Source organism: Pleurodeles waltl, chromosome 3_1 (genome assembly GCF_031143425.1).
Source record: "Pleurodeles waltl isolate 20211129_DDA chromosome 3_1, aPleWal1.hap1.20221129, whole genome shotgun sequence".
Classification (NCBI taxonomy): domain Eukaryota; kingdom Metazoa; phylum Chordata; class Amphibia; order Caudata; family Salamandridae; genus Pleurodeles; species Pleurodeles waltl.
The window spans coordinates 1,611,763,977-1,611,783,018 of NC_090440.1; the positions used below are offsets into that span (position 1 = coordinate 1,611,763,977).

A 19,042-nucleotide genomic window follows, 5' to 3' on the forward strand; every position below is an offset into this window, starting at 1 on the left:
AGGCAATGTGTAAAGTATTTGTGCAATAAATCATACAATAACACCATATAGCACCACAAAAATACACCACACAGTGTTTAGAAAAATATATAATATTTATCTGATAAGATGCAGGTCAAAACGATTAAAATGCAATAAGTATATGTTCAGATATCACTGTAAAAGTGATATAAAGTGTCTTAAGTCTTTTAAAAGCAAACAAAGTCTCTTTCAAGCACAAAGTACCTGGTTTGCATGCAAAATCTCTGCAAAGAACCGCAGAGGAGGAGATGTGGGGAAACAAAGGGGTGCCCGTCGATTTCTCGGGCCGCACACAGCGATGCATCGTTTAGTTTTCACGCAGGGACGGCTGTGCGCCGATTTCCATCGCTCGGTCGAATTTCGCCACACAAGGAGTCCTTCTTGTAGAGATGAAGTCTTTTTGGTCCTGAGACTTCAGGGAACAGGAGGCAAGCTCTATCCAAGCCCTTGGAGAGCACTTCTTCACCACAGCCAGAGAGCAGCAAGGCAGCAGGGCAACAGCAAGGCCGCAGTCCTTCACAGAAAGCAGACAGGTGAGTCCTTTGGGCAGCCAGGCAGTTCTTCTTGGCAGGATGCAGGTTCTGGTTCAAGTTTCTTCTCCAGGAGGTGTCCAAGTTGGTAGGGGCAGAGGCCCTGTTTAAATACCCAAATGTGCCTTTGAAGTGGGGAAGACTTCAAAGGGTGGCTTAGAAGTGCACACAGTCCCCTTTCAGTTCAATCCGGTTTGCCAGGGTCCCGGCAGGGGGTGTGGCAGTCCTTTGTGTGAGGGGAGGCTACTGTCCTTTGACATGCAAGAGTCTGGACCTCCACCCTGCCAGCCCAGGAACACCCATTCAAAACGCAGAGGTATGCAAGTGAGGCTGAGTATCCTGTGTTTGGGGTGTGTCTGAGTGAATACACAAGGCGCTGTCAACTAAACCCAGCCAGACATGAATTGTAAGGCACAGAAAGATTTAAGTGCAGAGAAATGCTCACTTTCTAAAAGTGGCATTTCAAAAATAGTAATATTAAATCTAAATTCACCAGTCAGCAGGATTTTATATCACCATTCTGGCCATACTAAATATGACCTCCCTACTCCTTTCAGATCAGCAGCTACCACTCAAACAATTTATGATGGCAGCCCCAATGTTAGCCTATAAAGGGAGCAGGCCTCACAGCAGTGTAAAAACAAATGTAGGAGTTTTACACTACCAGGACAAGTAAACTACACAGGTATATGTCCTACCTTTTGCCTACACAGCACCCTGCCCTATGGGTAACCTAGGGCATACCTTAGGGGTGTCTTATAGGTAGAAAAAGGGGAGTTTTTAGGCTTGGCAAGTACTTTTAAATGCCAAGTCGAATTGGCAGTGAAACTGCACACACAGGCCTTGTAATGGCAGGCCTGAGACAAGGTTAAGGAGCTATTTAAGTGCGCGGCACAATTAGTGCTGCAGGCCCACTAATAGCATTTAATCTACAGGCCCTGGGCACATATAGTGCACAGTACTAGGGACTTATAATTAAATTAAATAGTCCAATTGGGTATGATCCAATGTTACCATGTTGAAAGGGAGAGAGCATATGCACTTTAGCACTGGTTAGCAGTGGTAAAGTGCACATAGTCTTAAAACCAGCAAAAACAGTATCTAAAAAGTGGAGGGAGGCAGGCAAAAAGTTAGGGGTGACCACCCTAAGGCTGTCAGGTCTAATAAGTTTCAAATATTCTGTCAGTGATCCTTTACATTTGGCGATGGTGTGGGCAGGGTCAGTCGGGTTTCTTTTCCTGAGTCTTTGACACCTACGGCGGCTCCCATTTTGTGAGGAACTTAAGCTCATCCTTTTGCTTAGGTCACGCCTCTCAGACAAATAGCATAGGTAAAATCAGGGGAGCACAGTATCACAAAAACGAATTGGTCCTCCCATTGCCACCCTTAGGGAGTGTCAAGAAAGCATTTCATTTTTCGCAAATCCAGTTAACACATTATTGGCCCTCTATTTGTCACCCTTAAGGAATGTCGGTAAAGCTTTTCATTTTAGGAGTGGTGTCATTTTTTTTTACTACTTTAATATTGACCTTTTACATGTGGATCGATTCGGAGACCTCTTTGCGCAATTACCTTTAGGTGCTTTAGTTTTAAAAAGCTAGTGTTGCATTCAGTGCTGGTGTGGGCATGGTCGGGCAGGATTCTTTTCCCCAGCCCTGCACCTACATCGACCGTCATCCTAGGGGGAGCATAGGCTCTCCCTTTTCCAGCAATCTAGCCTCTCAACCAGCAACACAGAGACAAATGGGCATTGGTGGGTGAAAGGCTAACCTATCTGCGCCCATCCAATGCCATACACGAGGACCTCTGAGATTTTTATGGCATACAGCATGAGAAGAATTGTATGCATGTGCTCACAACTTTTGTCTTTCATTACTAAATACACAAATTAAAAATCAACAAACTTAAAAGGGGCTTACAGATTGCCCATTATTCACCATTCATCCATTTGTTTGCTTTCTTGTCACCCTTATTTCCTTGCTCTCCATTGGCTACGGTGCACTGCCAGTTTCCTGTCAAACTTTGTGTGTTTGTGTTTCATCTGGAGCATGGACCAAGTACCTCTTCCTTTTGAGGTGCACATCCACTGCTTTCGCTGCCTGAGCTATTCTTTCTTTGTAAACAAGCAATTTCTGCTACAGCATGTTTTTTTATAGCTGTGCTCTTCACCCCACTGCATTTACACTTTAATGCCACTTCTTGTTACCTGTGCTTTGAACTTTTTATGATTTCTCTCTGTTTTACCCACATTTTTAGACATACAGCACAGCAGCACAGGCTGCTGTGCTACATGGCTTCACGGAAAAAAAAAAGCTGGCTGCATCATTGCGCTTTTTTTCTACTTTAGGTTATGTTGCACAGTAGCTTGTGATGTTGTGCAACATGTTAGAAAAAAAAAAACACTGGCAAAGCCAATAGACAAGCATTATATAAATGCGTGCTAATAAATGTTTAAATGCAGTGCGTGCTTTTAGTTGTTAGGTTGTGCATATGTCATTAGGCCCAATAAGAACTTGCGTTTATTCTAGCTGTATTCTGTGTTCTTAAATTGGCTCTGCGAGCCTTTAAGGAATGTAATGATTTAAGTTCAACCGCAATTCTCTGGCTGGTCGTGCTTGGATGTTACGGCAGTTGACTTATGACCTCCAGATCACTGGTGTTTATCTTTGTGGGCTCTTGAATGTATGCAGCAATAAATATCTTTTACGGCATGAGACGTTTTGTTTCCCTGAACCAGTTATTGGAGATAAGGCATACAACAACATCACATGGGTGAAACCTACTGGCTTTGCTATTGCTTGTTAAAGCTGTTTTAGAAGCTCTACTAACAAAACTTACAGCCCGTCCTCCTGCATTAAATGTGTTTTTTTCCTGCTCAATAACTTTGCCCTCCAAATCAAATATTTTCATGCCACCTAACCATTTGTCATCTAAGGTTCCCAGACCTTACTTTGGAGAGAATTAATTGAAAATTTGAGCTTGAAGTTGAGAGTAAACTGCTTATATTTTACCTCCAAAACTCTTTACAAACATAGCACCAAAGTGTAGGACACCATTCACAGTCAAAACCCTAACATCTGTTTTATAACAGTAACCTAGCTTAATAATGTGCCCAATCCTGATTTAACCATTGCAGTCCCCCATCATCATTAAACTTGATTGGGAGGGCAAGTGTGGTGCTGGAACACCTATCATTTTTCAACAGGATTACATATGCACTATAACAGAATCTCACAGAAATATATGCAGTTCTTATTTACAGAACTGAAATGTTCTAGCCGTCTTGGTGGAGCCAACCTTTATAGATCCTCAGAAGCATGAAAAAGGACTTCAGCCACACAGTGATGGATCTTCTTGGTGATGGAGGCATTAATTTTTCATTTTGAAGTTACCTATGACCCTTCCAATGTTGGATTTGAGGAAGATTTTGATGCAGCCAATTTTATTCAAAAGGTCTATTCATACTGTCGGTCACACTCTGGACCTCATCTTTACAAATATGAAGATCATTCAGTTTGATTTACAGGTTTTCCGCTGTACTTTCATCTGACCATTATGTTTCTGTTACTCCATCAGTATAGGTTACAATTCGGTACCACTACCTTTGACCAATTAATGCTCTAGGGAATTAGAGAACTGTGATCACCTCACTGCGAAGCTAGCACGGTCTACCATTAGTTTACTGATATTAGCACAGAAGTGAATAATTTGCACTCTGCCATTGTTAAAGCGCTTGATATTATTGCCCCTATGAAGACAAGCAAATCCAACAAGAAAGTGCCCTCTACTGAGTGCTATTCAGATGAACTGAGAGAACAAAACAACATTGCAAGTAGTTGGAAGTTATTTGAAGGTGCTCAAAATCAGAATGGTATCCAATTTTGTGTAACTTTACTCTCAAGACATATCATAAGAGCATTCACATAGCCCTTAGAAATCTCTTCATCAACAGAATTATAAAAATATTTAATCTATGAAAGACATTTTTAAAATAGTAAAAATACATCTCATATAAAAGCCTACCAGTCTTCTATTCCAGCCTTTTCGGATTTAAATGCCACACTATCCACTTTCTTACAGGGGACAACCAAGAAGATGTATGTTAATTTTGAACCCCAACCCGGGCTGAGCTCGATGAATCACCTGCAAGCTCAGCTACACCAGCAGCCCAGTGTAGTCTTAGGGCTTTCAGGGCTATTATTTGGCAGGGCTTTTTAGACTTTTATGGACTAAACCTCAATGGAACGTGCACCCCCACCCCTGATATTCCCTAAGTCAGACAATATGTAGCTATAGAGGAAATACGCAATTAAAAATGAAGGCCACAGGCACCAGTAGGTTGACCATGTATGATCTAGAGAGGTTATTGCCTAATGTACGACTGGTCTGGAGAAGTACCAGATAACCCATTCGATCAGTAGTGTTATATCATGTGTTCTTTAGTTCAGATGCCTATTACTTATGCACATGTAATCCATCTGGTACTAGGTTCACTGTTTGATATAAAAAATATATAAATTAAAAAAAAAAAAACATTGAGGGGGTTGGGGGCGTGTGGGGGGGAAGAAATCTTCATCAGATCTATCTGACCACTCCAACCAACATCCTATATTTCTTAACCTGTTCCTGGTTGAAATATTTGGAAAAGTGATCAATCAACAGCTACCATTATACATCACAGTCAGGCTTTAGGGCAGAACATAGTACTGAAACACACTGCTTGCAGCTACTGATGAGATCAGCCTACTCAATCTTTCTGCAACTTCCAAAACAGTGTTGCATTACATCGTGATCAGAAGACTGCATGAGATGGTGATTTCTAAAGCCCTGACCTGGTTTCAGTCACTCTTATAAGAAATAATACAAGCCATACATCATGCAATGTTTAAATCTGATTCAGTTCTCATACCTAGCGAGGTGCCACAGGGCTCCTTCCAGACCTGCATGTTTTAATATCTATATGGCCAAGTTAGCTGAGTTTGTTTGAACTCTTGTTTCAGAATATATCTTATACTAATGAAACTCAGCTAGTGACTTTTGTAAATATCTAAGCTCCATGTCTACTTGGACGAGACAGAACTATCTTAAAGTAAACAGTGAAAAGGCAGACATTGTTTGACAAAACAAACAGCATTTGGTCAGGCGAATGATGGCTGAATGAGCTTGGCACTGCCCCGACACCGAAATAGGTGGCAAGAAAACTGGCCATCCTGATAACTCTCTTAGCAGGAATGAACAGATTTCAGCTGTGTATAGCTCCAGCTGTGATATCCTGCATGTATTCTGTAACATATTCCACTGGGTATCCGTTCATTGCAGGAAAATGATCACACAGGCATCAATCACGAGTTGGATGGACTATGGCAATGCCTTGTATGCAGTATTGATGACTATCTGTTGACTCGACTCCAAGCTATTGAAATCACTACCGCCAGACTGGTGTATTGCTTACCTTCAAGATCAGTGTCAACTCCTATTCTGAAAATGCTTTATTGGTTGCCCATTCAAAAGCACATTATCGTTTAATTCTTGTGCCATGTTCATAGCGGTCTTTACACCGGAGGACCACGCTACTTTCTCAGGAGATCTTATGTTTTTTAAACCAACTAGTGTTCTCCGCTCACTGTCTCTCGCTTGCTCAACCACAACACATTTCTCTTGCCAAAAAGGGAGGTCAATGGTTTACTTATCTAGCAGTCTGGCACTGGAATAACCTTAATATCAATATGTGCAGTAAGAGTAATTCTGAGAATTTCAAAAGGCTACTGAAAATCTGGTTGTTTTATATTAACTCACAGCATGCCCTGAGCCTTATCTCTTTCCAGGAAACTGTTTATGCTACACACGCCTGTTTAACATAACAACATAAGTTTATTGGCTTTACCCCAACAATAGTTGGCATACATTAAAAAGGCCAGACCTATTGACTTGGACACCTTTTTCATAAACATCAATCAGTAACTGTCACTTCAAATCAATGCAGTCTTTCACAAGGTTGCCTAGCAATCTGTCTCACACTTCCCAGGGCGTCACAAGCAAGGTCCGGACAGCTCTTGAAACTGATCACAGTTTAGCCTGGGGTCATTAACACTTGTTCTCAAGACGGAGGGCTCTGATTTCTCCCTGCTTGTATGGAATTATGAGGAACACCACCACTGCTTGTGGGTGAGCCTTAGAGCAACATAAAATGTGTTGTTGTGCCCCAGCCTCTGTGGCACCAACAGAAAAAAAAATTAAACTACCTCCAGGGCTTATAGGGTGGTCTTTCAGCCCGAGGGCTTTCCTCTGATATGCTGCATAGGTCAAGCCACCTTTGCTTATGTGTTCCTTTCCTTTTTTAAGTGGGTGTCTTTGCTCTTTTGGCGAAATCTTGCTGGCCAACACTCTCAGCAGCCCGGCGGACTCAGAGGATTTTATCATAGGCTGAAGTGAACAGCTCACTCTCGGTGACTTTCTCCTCTGCCTAGCACTCTCCTTGCTGGAGGCAGGGTGTGGTGAAGCCCCTTGAGCCTGTTGTCTGGCATTTGATGTGGGGAGCAGAGAAGTGATGGTGTTGGCGCTCCTCTTTTCAGTGGGGGCTACTGCTTCATAGAGTCACTATGGGTAAACCTAGGCCTCTATAGGCTGCCTGGCTGTCAGTGTTTGCCCCTACCTTTAATAGGGGAAATGCAAGTCCAAGGGCTCTCTGGGGGGTAATTTAATGATGCACTGGGTGCCTCTGACTTTATAGTACAACCACACATGCCTCACATAAGCAGATACTTGTTTTAGGAATATCAATGACCCTAGTTTACAGATTTTGACTGGGTTCCCAGCCTCTTAATCTTGGTGGTGGTCTCCAACAACCAGTATCAGTTTCCAGGGATCCTGACTCCCAGAAGCAAGCTGATCACATTTCCTTCCCCTTCCTATACAGCTGGGCTCTCTCTTTTGAGTACAGCATTTCCTCAAGGGCCAATTGAAGGCACCCTTTCCTATAGCAAGTTAGACTCTTCCATCAATGTAGATTTGGTGCCTTAGTGCAGGGTTAGGAGCAAAGTCCCTTGCACAGTTTTAATCAGCAGGCCACTGGGCTGATCACTCCACAAGGAAGGCTTTGCTACCCTATGAGGGATGCAGAAGATCAATCCTCTTTCCTCGGCAGGCAGTCGCATCTATTTCTCCAGTCTACTCTTCAATCATGCCCAGGTTTTCCTACCCAGAAGGAAGCCAATAATCGGATATCATGCCTCTGGCATTCATGCATTTCCCACCCAACATGTGCTGAGTATTCCTCCGTAAGAACACTGCAATGAAAGCGCTAACTATTGCCCAGTAAGGGCTTCCTGGTGCTGAAACACTCTGCGGTATCATGCTCACATTTTAACGGGTCATTCAGACAAAGTGGTTTTTAAAACCTTTTAGAAAGCGAGATGTGGCTTTATCCCATTTGGAGTACAAGAGTGAGAGCATTCCATGCTTTAGCTGCAAGACAGCTAAAAGAGCAGTCTCCGTATCGTACAAGCTTGAAGTGAGGGATTCTCAAGTTGCTATTTGATAATGACCGAAGACAGTGAGCTGTATTATTCTCCCACATTCTATTGTGGAGATACAAAGGGCTGTTTTCTCAGTTGCCTGGTAAAATAGGGCCTTAAAGTGAATTGTTTTATGCACCAGGAACCAATGAAGTGTATTCTGGTGGGAGGAGACACGCTCCTGTTTTGGTAGCCGGAACAATGGGCCATACCACTAAGTTCTGTATTACAAGCAACCTGTGAATCTCTGCAAGAGGCACGCTGACATGGTTTTCTACCAGTATTATTCAGAGGTTTGCAGATAATAATACCAATTCCACTGGTCCACTTCTGTGGCTCGTGTTAGGCGGTTTCTAAAGTTTTGTGCATATCTCAGCATTCTAGCTGGCAGAGTTTATCAAGATGGCATCAGAGAAAATGCCTTAAAATGGATCGCAGATTATCTAAACAAACGTTATCAAGCTGTTCTTTGTCTCCCACACGGTCTCTTTCTTAGAGGTTTCTTCTAGACTACCACATAGTTCTTCAACTCCTACGTTATTCAACATGTATGTGACCCCTTTTGCCTGACTTATCCATTTGTTTGGGCTCAGGTTTATGACACATGCGGACGATATCCAAATACTGCTACACAAACACCTTTCAGTCTTTTCCTGACTTGTACTACTATCTTATAGCAGTCATCCGGATGTCAAAAAGTACTTAAGGTAAACACAGACAAAAATGTGATCCTATTGTCAGCAAGTCTACCTTCACAGATGTCTCAACTTGGGTGACTTCTGGAACTTGGCCTTCCTCCCAAACTGTCCTCGTATCTAAACAGGGTCCCTGAGCTAGATACAGAGAGTAACACACAGGGAAGCAATACTATGAGTATAACGTAGTTTACTCTCCATTAACATAGCAAACATAGGAATGGAAATCTTAAATTCAAATATACAACATACAATATATTTCAATTTAGATATTTATTATAGCTAATTAAACATTCAGTTCGCACATAATATAATCAACATAGAATCAACCAAAAAAACATAATACAACCCCCTGCCCTAAATGAAACATACATATATGAAAACATAAATAACATACCAGTAAATACGCAAAAATAAACAAATAACACAGAACCAACAAAATCACAAAATCGTGTACATACAAATTTACAACCGCCTCATACATGAGAGGATATTTAAACCGCACAATAAAGTTACTGCTTTGATGCTACAATTATGCGTTGTAGTTTGGATTGTATAAAATTCAACATAATAACAGCCAATTCTAGGTTATAATTTCCTGATTCAAATTCTCGTGTTACAGGCCTGATGGTAGCCAATCCTGGTCAGGGCTTCAAATTTGCCAATTTCAAACACTTCATGCCAATGTTCAAGACATGCCAATTTACAAGTCGACGCGCGTTTCGGTGAGTGAAGAAAAATATAAATACACCTTCATCAGGACTTTATGATTCAGTATAATTGGCATACGTACATCTTGTAATCTGCCTATCAAAGAAACATCAAAATTATTCATTACAATTCTTTGCATAGGGGGAAGGCTCGAATCATGTCAGATTTGCAACCAGACCAACTCAAGCGACTTAATTAAGAAAAAACACTGATAAAGTGCCCAAGATCAAAATCTATAAAACCAATGCTTAATAAAGATAAATAAATCTAAAGATCCAAGGAAAACACCATTAGTGTCCAGCAAAATACTAGATAAAGTGCAGAAATAGAATCACCTATAGCCTAAAAGTGTTGGATTGCCACCGAGAGAATCTAGTCAAGAATAGTAAAAGACTAGATTGTTTATATTAAAATAAGATAAAATACCTTCAATATGAAAGAACTTAGATATCCCTTACAGGCTGGATTAAACACTCTCCAACTTCAAATTTGTAGTCCAAAATGAAGGACTAACACATGGATATAGCTAAATGAAGCTATGCTTTCTCGCTCTAAAAGCAAACATAATGAAATCATTAGCTTGCACAGGGCAGGAAAGTCCACAGGATAGAAAAGAAAAAATCTGCTCATATGTACAATCGCTAACTACAGACTTACCTACAAGTTCACATGGTTTAAAAAACGTAATCCACAGGGGAAACCCACAAGGATACCAAACTGGTAGGGAACAACTTGCTAACTGCAAGGGAACAGGGGGGAGTCATGAGCCAGATAGAAATGACACAATCCAGACGGTATAAAATAATTCAATCCACAAAGGTTCAGCAAAGCTAGCCTACCAGTATCAGCAGGATCCAGGACATATGACCAGCACGATGATCTCTCGAGGAGCAATAACCCGTACTTCCCCAGCTGCCTTTTTTTCCTTACGAGGACTTCAATATTTCGTTTATTGTTGTATTATGACTATTTACTTCTCATATAAATTATCAAATGTCTAATTACAAATAATTAAACGTCAAAACTGCCCATTATTGCTGTGGTTGTTCCCAAATAAGATGGTAACTTTAATCTTAATACAGTGCTTATGCAGTTACTCTCTTAAGTTGACATGTAGGAGTAATAGGAGTAATAGCAAGGTTACGCATTGTCTTATTGTCTTGGTAAGTATCCACCTTAGAATCTTTGCCTTAATGTGAGTACTTCTTAACATACTGGGTTTTGCAATAATTAATTATAATAATGATAGTTAAGCATAGGTATGATGGAAAGGCTTACCTCTTGAATGTTCATGTAGGCATCTCCAAGAAGCAGATAGGTATGGGAGCTAGGGAGTTTCTCTACAAGGTCTCTGGAATGGAAATAGCGCACTTTTAATACACCAGGTGTTACTGGAACATTAATAGAACACTTAAAAGAGATCTGATTCTATTAGAACAAATACTACATGTCAAACATTCAATATAACTGTTATTTGATGTGGGAATTTTTTGTTTTATCAATGATATAAAAACAAAGTTAAGCTACATTTTGAAAATGTGACAAATGATCACATACTATTCCACACACATGGTTCAATGAAAATTCATGGCATGAATTTATTAGTATCATAGGATGTAACAAAGTAAATAAGACAGATTTGATCCAAATCAACAAACACACTTTTTCCAATAATCTTCAAAACCCCAATTAGTTTTCTAGTAAAGATTAAGCAGTAGTGGTACACAGTCCAAGAACAGTTATATTAAAGGATGATAAACACTGTGCATTTTTAGTCATTTGCTATTGACATCCCGCCTTATACCTTCTTTGATGAGATGTGCTAAAAACATAATTATGCAGTCTTCTCCTAAACAAAGACAGCCCAAAATTGCAGCACAGATTTGAGATATTATAGTTATCTCCCTTTCCATGTACCATATTTTTCACAGGCTGACTGACTAGCTATTTCATTAAAAGATATGAGGATTCAAAACTTTTCTCAATCTGACAGACATGACACCCAAGATCAGCGCAGTATAACAGAATGCTATCAAAAGATGGGAGCAGACTAAAATGATAAGCACAGAAGACCACACCACAAAAAGCGGCTATATGCTAAAAAATAAGTTTTATCAGCATCATTTGTTTGAACACTTAAATTAATTGGGATGGTTTGACTTTTCTTTCTTGGCAATCGAATTAACTGGGATTAGAATATCATCCTGTTACTCCTCCTACAATATACTCCAAAGACGTTTCAATATCTTGCTATTACCTTTCACTATCAGATTAGTTTGATGATGATGTTGACAGAACCGAGAGGGCCTAAACACTCAGATTGGAGTACATTGATCCTCTTGGTTATGAGCTGTATTATGTGTATTAAATTGGTACTGTTACCTCACTACTATGCTTTTTCCAATTAGTGGCTTCATACATTGGAGCAGTTTCTTTTCATGCAGTAGAAAATATACTCCAAATGGGATTTAGATGCCAAACTATTTAGTGTCTGATTCCTCTTGCTGCTCACATATCCACCAAAATTATTAGGTTGTTATGACTTTTCCGATTCTCTATATCCCCCAGCTTCTACAGTGCATCTAAAAATGTTCACCTTGTGCATCAGACTTTTGTTTTACGATAAATTGATATCCCTTTCTTAACCATCTGTATCTCTAACTCAGACATTTGGTCAATTAAAATATTCAGGTACTTGTGGATCTTTATTACAGAGGTGAACACTCTAATAGACTTTATGGATTGGTTCAGTGTGCCTGGCATCCATATTGTAGGAGGCTGGTCCTCTATGTAGTGTGCAAAACTAGGCAAAGTGTGCAGGTGGTCCAGGCAACCACACATTAGTTTACAGAGGTAAAAACTAGACTTTTTATGATAGTTTGGTAGAACAGATAGGCTAATTTGGAAAAGTGCAGAGCATTTGTTGTACTCACAGTATCAATAAATGAGACCACCCATCCAAAAGAATACCTTGCGACCAATTTACAAAAATACTTCAGATTTTTACATAAATTTCAAGGCCATCAAAATCGGGTAAGTACTTTTTAAGTTATTAATTTCTGAAGTTTTAATAAAAATAGTCTTTTCATGTGCGATTACACACCATAGAAATCAATGGAGAAAGTACTCTAAAAATGCATATAAAATCAGGCAGTGCGTTTACCAATGTCTCTTTTGCAGTTATGTTGAGGTTGTCGGTGGGCACTAAGGACCAGCTGGAGAAGTTCGGGCAGCTCCCGGTTTCAGCAGAAGCAGCAAATCATTGTAGCTGGTGCCAGGCCACTGCAGGGGACCACTTGGAAAAGCGGTGCACAGGTCGACTTAAAGGTATGTCTAGTGGGTCCTCTTGGAGCGTCAGGTTTGCAAGGGGTGGTTGACCCTTAGGGCACAGCTGGATCTTCGGTGCAGGGCACAGCGCGGTTGGGTGCAGAGAGAATTGATGAGCCGGGAGCTGTGTGCAAAGGTGCTCTTGGAAACAGGAGGTAGGTTGTTTTGAGGGTCACTTGCAGGTCAGCAGGGGCACTCTAGTGGGAGGTCCTGATGGTCTCTGAAGTCCCTTGACTGGGGCTTCCTCCTTGTCCTTTTACAGTCCGTAATGGACTGTCCTTTTTGGTGTCCGATGTTTGGTGACCAGTACCTAGGGTTATGGCACAGTCTGGCCACAAGGGGAGGAGGGGGGTAGTCACAGTGCCACCAAACTTGGCACACTGAAAGGGTTTGTTCTCACAGTCTGTTGGGTGAAGTTTTGTCTGTCTGCGCCATCCGGTTCCTTGGTCAGCAGCCAGTTAGTGAAGTGGCCTTCCCTGGGTGTTTGGTATCTTGTCGCGTTAGAGCAGTGGTTTTCAAACTTTTTAATGCTGCGCCCCTTCCCCCCCTTCAAGAGGGAACAAAACATCATCGGCCCCCGTCAGAATTTTTCACAATTATTCTTTTAAGATGGTATTGCTTAAACATATCTAGACGTTTTTTTTTTTTTAAACACAACAAGTTGTTCCTCTGCTTAAACACAGCACTGTTATCAGCTTAATGCTTCTTTTGGCCTAAGTCTGGTGACTCCCCTGGGATGACTTGAGGCCCCCTGAGGGGACCTGCCACCTCTTTTGACGACCTCTGCAGTAGAGTGATGCCTTCACTTTGGAGGGAGATCTTTGGCGATTTGCAAAGAGTGAAGGTCCTCTGGGGGTTTGTAGAGTTCATCCAGTGTCCAAGCAAGCCCTCAGTGGCGACTGTTGAGTCCCGGGTGCACCTGGCAGGGTTTGGCGCCTTTTTTTGTGCAGCAGGTCTTCAGTTCTCGAGCCTTGGGTCTTCTTTGTAGCTGGGTCATCTACCTTAGGGTTCTTACACCCACGAAGTGACCACTTCCTGAGGGCATAGGTAATTTCCCTACACCTGATTGGATATTTTCGTTCTATGCAAGTTGGAGGAAATGAAATGCAGAGGTCAGCTCGCATACAACACCTTAGGGGTGGTGCAAGCTGGGGATGACAACTCCTCCTGTCCTTTGTGTGGTTTCCCACCGTTTGCATCAGGGGCGGCCATCTGCTTATAGCAGCAGGCTTGGAGGTCGAGTTTTAAGTGTGGTAAGCCCTTTGAAGCTTGCTAGCAGGACAGTGCACATTCCTGAGGGAGGGGGTGTTTGCACCTCCGCCCAGGAAGGGCTTTGGTCTGGGACCCAGAGAGCAGGATCTCTCACCACAGGGTTCCAGAATCTTGTCTGGTGGTGGCAGGCTGGTTTGCGACCGGCCAGCAAACGTGCCAGGGTAGTTAGCCTTTACAGAGGGCACCTCTAAGGTGACCCCCGGGGTACATTTTGTAATAAATCTGATGCTGGTACCAGTTTGGATTTTTAATTCTGAGTTGTTTGATAACAAACAACCCAGGGTTCAGAGTAGTCATCATGTAGCTGTGAAACTCATACTGACCAGTGTCCAGCACACATATTAAAATGGCTGCCCTGTTCACTTACTATGTCCCAGGTCTGGTAAGGTCACAGTAGGGGCATATTGCTCATGCATCCTTGCTCACACATACAATATAGTGCACCCTGCCCTAGGGCTGGAAGGCCTGCCATAGGGATGACTTACCTACAGTGCATGCAGTGTGTAGTGAACAGTGCACACAGGCGGTGTGTCATGTCGAGTTTGTCCTTTAAGATTGCATCAGATCACTTAGCCTGCAATGATGGTGCAGGGTGCTTCTGGATTCATGGGCCTAGAGGGTGGCACAATCGGGGCTGCTGCCCTCAGGGGCTTACCCATAGTGCCCTGGGTACCATTTACTAGGACTTATAGTGGCAGCTAAAGGTGTTGCCAATTGTATCAGTACCTTTGCAATTGTTAGGAGAAGAACACTGCAACAAGATGCCAGTTTCCCACACACATAACAAATGACTTAAGCAGAGTTAGGCAGGTCTAAATATAATTTGTCTTATCGATGTAAACTCTCTAGCAAAATGATCCCATTTGAGCTACCTAACGTGTTGCCTTTCTTTAGATCCTATTTCAGAGAGTGGAAAAAGGAGGCATCAGAGAGAGAGCAGCATTTTTTGGTGCTGGATATTCTTGAATGCAATAATGCGAACTCCCACCCTAAAAAAACTGATGCTTTGGAATCTAGCACTCACTGTTTGCATATGAAATATTCGAGGTTTAAAACCCTTATATGAGACTTGAGATTTAATTTTCCACAGCTCACACTTCTGAGTTTGTACACCTATGTCCGTCCAACACTAGACTTATCACGTAAACTCATGTTTACCTATCAATTAATATTTTTCACTGTTTTTATTTAGCCCAGTTAACTCTATATAACTTTGATGTAAAAGTGTCTGATAATGCTAGGGATGCTCTTATCCCTGGGTAACACTATACACATTAAAGCAGGAATATTTGCATGTAGATTCATTGTTATTTGATACCCTTAGTGCTATGCTAGAAACATCTGTTGGTAAAATGGGGCTCTAGTATTCCAAAATCAGTCTAGTGTTGCAAAAATAACAAAAAAACAAAAAAACGTTATTATGACATTTTAGTAAAGTCACCACGGTGAGGGGATAGCTCAATGAACATGGGGCGTCAGCTTCTGGAACTGAAGGTTATCTCCGTTGAGGAATCATCACTGTCCTGGGTGTCCTCAGCCAGAGCACCACAAGGTTCTTCCTCATCCACGGGGCTCCTGTCGTCGGTGGCGCCAAACACATACTCCAAGGTGTCATCCAGATTATCGGGTCCAAGTATCAGGTGCTTGGACTTCACAGTGGAGACCTCATCATCAGAGGGATCAGAGTCAAAGCTTGGACCCTTCAGCGCTCTTGCAACAGCAGATGGGGTCTCCTTGACATCCAACTCCACAGAATTGAAGCTCCCCACATTGATACAACTCTCTGTTGCAACCATCAGTTCTTCGTGAAGAGCATCACCCGACCTGGTCATCGGCTCCTCATCAATGGAACTGTTCATGTTGGCGCTGGGCTTATCAATCAAGTCAGACGTGCAGATCATCAGTTCCTTATCAGTGCAGATGTTGGTGCTGATCACAGATTCTTTATTGAAAGGATAACCTATGTTGATTGTCGGATTGTCAACAACAGTGTCTTCTGAGCTAACTATGGGCTTCTTATCAGTGGATCCTTCACTGCAGAGGATAACGTACTTTTCAATGAAGACACCTGTGTGCATCATGGATTCTTTATCAATTAAAAGGTCTCTGATGATCACAGATTCCTTATTAATTGAACTGCCTGTGTTGATAATAGGTTCCTCTTTGACTGAGTCTTCTGTGCTGCCCATGGGTCCCTTATCAATGGTACCATCTCTGTTCATGGTGATGTTCTTTTCAATGGGGACCTCTGTGTTTATCATGGGTTCAACATAAATTGAGCCGTTTGTGCAGACTACCGGCATGCTGTCTTTGCTATCCATGGAATCATGATGAATGGAAACACTTGTGCTGATCACACACTCTGTATCAATAGAAGCACCAATGCTGGTCCCAGTTTCCTCATCAATAGAGTCTTCTGTGCTGACCATGGCCTCCTCATCAATGGAACCAGCCCTGCTGGGATCATGGTGAGCAGCGGAACCTGTGCTGATCACAGATTCCACATTAATGCAGATATTTGTGCCGACTGCAGAATTAATTTCGCTCAAACCATCTGTGCTGGACATGGGCGTAAAATCAACAGAGATGACGTCCGTTCTCATGGTGTGTTCATTATCAATAGAGACCTCTGTAAAGAGCATGGAATCCTCATCAATGAAGACTTCAGTGCTGATGGCTGATGCCTTATCAAAGTAAATGTCTTTGTTGGTGACCGATTCCTTATTGACAGACACATCTGCTTCGATTATGGGTTCGTTATCAATTGAGTCCTCTGTACTAACCATGAGCGCCTCCTCAGTACAATCCTTTCTGAATGTGGAATTTTCATTGAGAGAGACAATAGTTCTGATCATGGCCTCATCATCAATAGGACAGACTGGGCTGATCATACTCGCCTTATCAATACAGATATCCAATGAGATGGTGGCCTCCTCATCAATAGAGCCGTCTGTGCTGACCATGGGTTCATTATCAATGGAAACATTGGTGCTCATCACAGATTCCTTATCAATGTAGATGTCTGTGCGGATTGTAGATTTCTGATCAATAGTGGTATCTGTTCCAACTGTGAGGTTACTAGCAACACAGATATCTGTTTGGATTGTCTGCTCTTTATCACCTGATCTGCTTGTGCGGACCACAGGTTCCGTGTCAAGATAGATATCTGTCCTCATCACAGATTCCTCATCAACAGGGCAGACTGTGCTCATCCTGGTCTCCTTGTCAATATGACCAGCTGTGCTCATCATAGTCCCCTCCTCAACAGAGGCCTCTGGTGCGACCGCAGCTTCCTCATCGATGGAGCATGCTATGCTTGCTATGGGCCCCTCACCAGCAGAGAGATTTTTCCTGGCCAGGGGTTCTACATCAATGCCAATGTCCACACTGGTCACAGATTCTTTATAAAATAAATAAATAAATAAATAAATAAATAAATCGGCTGTGCTGGGAGAGGGCTCCTCATCAATAGAGACATCTGTGCTGACCATGGGCTCCTCCTCAAAGGAATCTACTGTGCTAGCCATGGTCCTATCCTCAATGGAGAGGACTGTGCTAGCCATGGGCTTCTCCTCAAAGCCGACTGTGCTAACCATGGGTGGTTCCTCAATAGAGTTGATTGTACTAACTGTGGGGTCCTCAATAGAGCTGACTGTGGTAACCGTGGGGTCCTCAATAGAGTTGACTGTGGTAACCGTGGGGTCCTCAATAGAGCCGACTGTTAATCATAGGCTTTTCCTCAACAGAGCTGACTATGCTGACCATGGGCTCCTCCTCAATAGAGTCAACTATGCTAATGATGGCCTTCTCCTCAAAAGAGTTGACTGTGCTAACCATGGGCAGCTCCTCAATAGAACAGACTGTGCCGACCATGGGCTCCTCAGCAATAGAGTCCACTATGCTGACCATGAGCTTCCCCTCAATGGACTTGACTGTGCTAACTATGGGCGGCTCCTCAATAAAACCAATTGCGCTAACCATGGGTTCCTCCTCAACAGAGTCAACTGTGCTGACCATGGGCTTCTCCTCAATAGAGAAGACTGTGCTAACCGTGGGCTCTTCCTTAACAGATCCAACTGTGCTAACCACAGATCCCTTATCAATAAGGCAGACTGTGTTAATCTGTATTTCTTTAGTCATGGAGCAGACTGTGGTAGTCATACATTCCTGTTCGGTATTACCATCTGTGTCTGGTGTGGAGTCTGCATCAAACAAGTGGTCTGTGTTGATTGATGATGGTTTGCCATCAGTTCCTTTATTGAACATGGTCCCTTCATCCTTTCTCAGCTCCTCCATGTTGTTCATGGCCTCTGGCCCAGTCATCTCCACAGCGATACAGCTGCTCGTCTTCATCAATATTTCCTGATCGATGGAGCCATCTGGGCTGATTAATTCACTATCAATAAAGTCATCTGCACGTATTGGTAAGTGTTCAGCAGTGGAGTCTGTGCTTAAGGGCACTGCTTCCCTAGCGCGGAGGTCCGTGTTGGGAGACACTGCTTCATCAATCGAGCTTTCTGAGCTAATTTCTGGTTCATACGTGCAGCTTTCGGCATTCATTTTGGCATGCTCATCCATAAAAGTGTGTGTGTATATAAGCGCTGGATCAATGAAGCCGTCAGTGTTGAGAGGCGCTGCCGCATCAGAGGAGACGTCTGTGCTGAGGGGTGCTGCCGCGTCCCTGGGGCCTTCTGTGCTGAGGGGCGCTGCCGCGTCCCTGGGGCCGTCTGTGCTGAGGGGCGCTGCCGCGTCCCTGGGGCCGTCTGTGCTGAGGGGCGCTGCCGCGTCCCTGGGGCCGTCTGTGCTGAGGGGCGCTGCCGCGTCCCTGGGGCCGTCTGTGCTGAGGGGCGCTGCCGCGTCCCTGGGGCCGTCTGTGCTGAGGGGCGCTGCCGCGTCCCTGGGGCCGTCTGTGCTGAGGGGCGCTGCCGCGTCCCTGGGGCCGTCTGTGCTGAGGGGCGCTGCCGCGTCCCTG

General features: G+C 43.0%; 1 protein-coding gene across 1 annotated transcript in view; it reads right to left on the bottom strand.

Annotated features, from left to right (window-relative positions):
- TTC21B (tetratricopeptide repeat domain 21B) overlaps nt 1-19,042 on the bottom strand; it is a 489,309-nt gene that overhangs the window by 209,288 nt on the left and 260,979 nt on the right. The window contains exon 16 of the mRNA XM_069225262.1: nt 10,750-10,822. Within this exon, the coding sequence (XP_069081363.1) occupies nt 10,750-10,822 (73 nt within the window). The remainder of the gene's footprint in view (nt 1-10,749; nt 10,823-19,042) is intronic.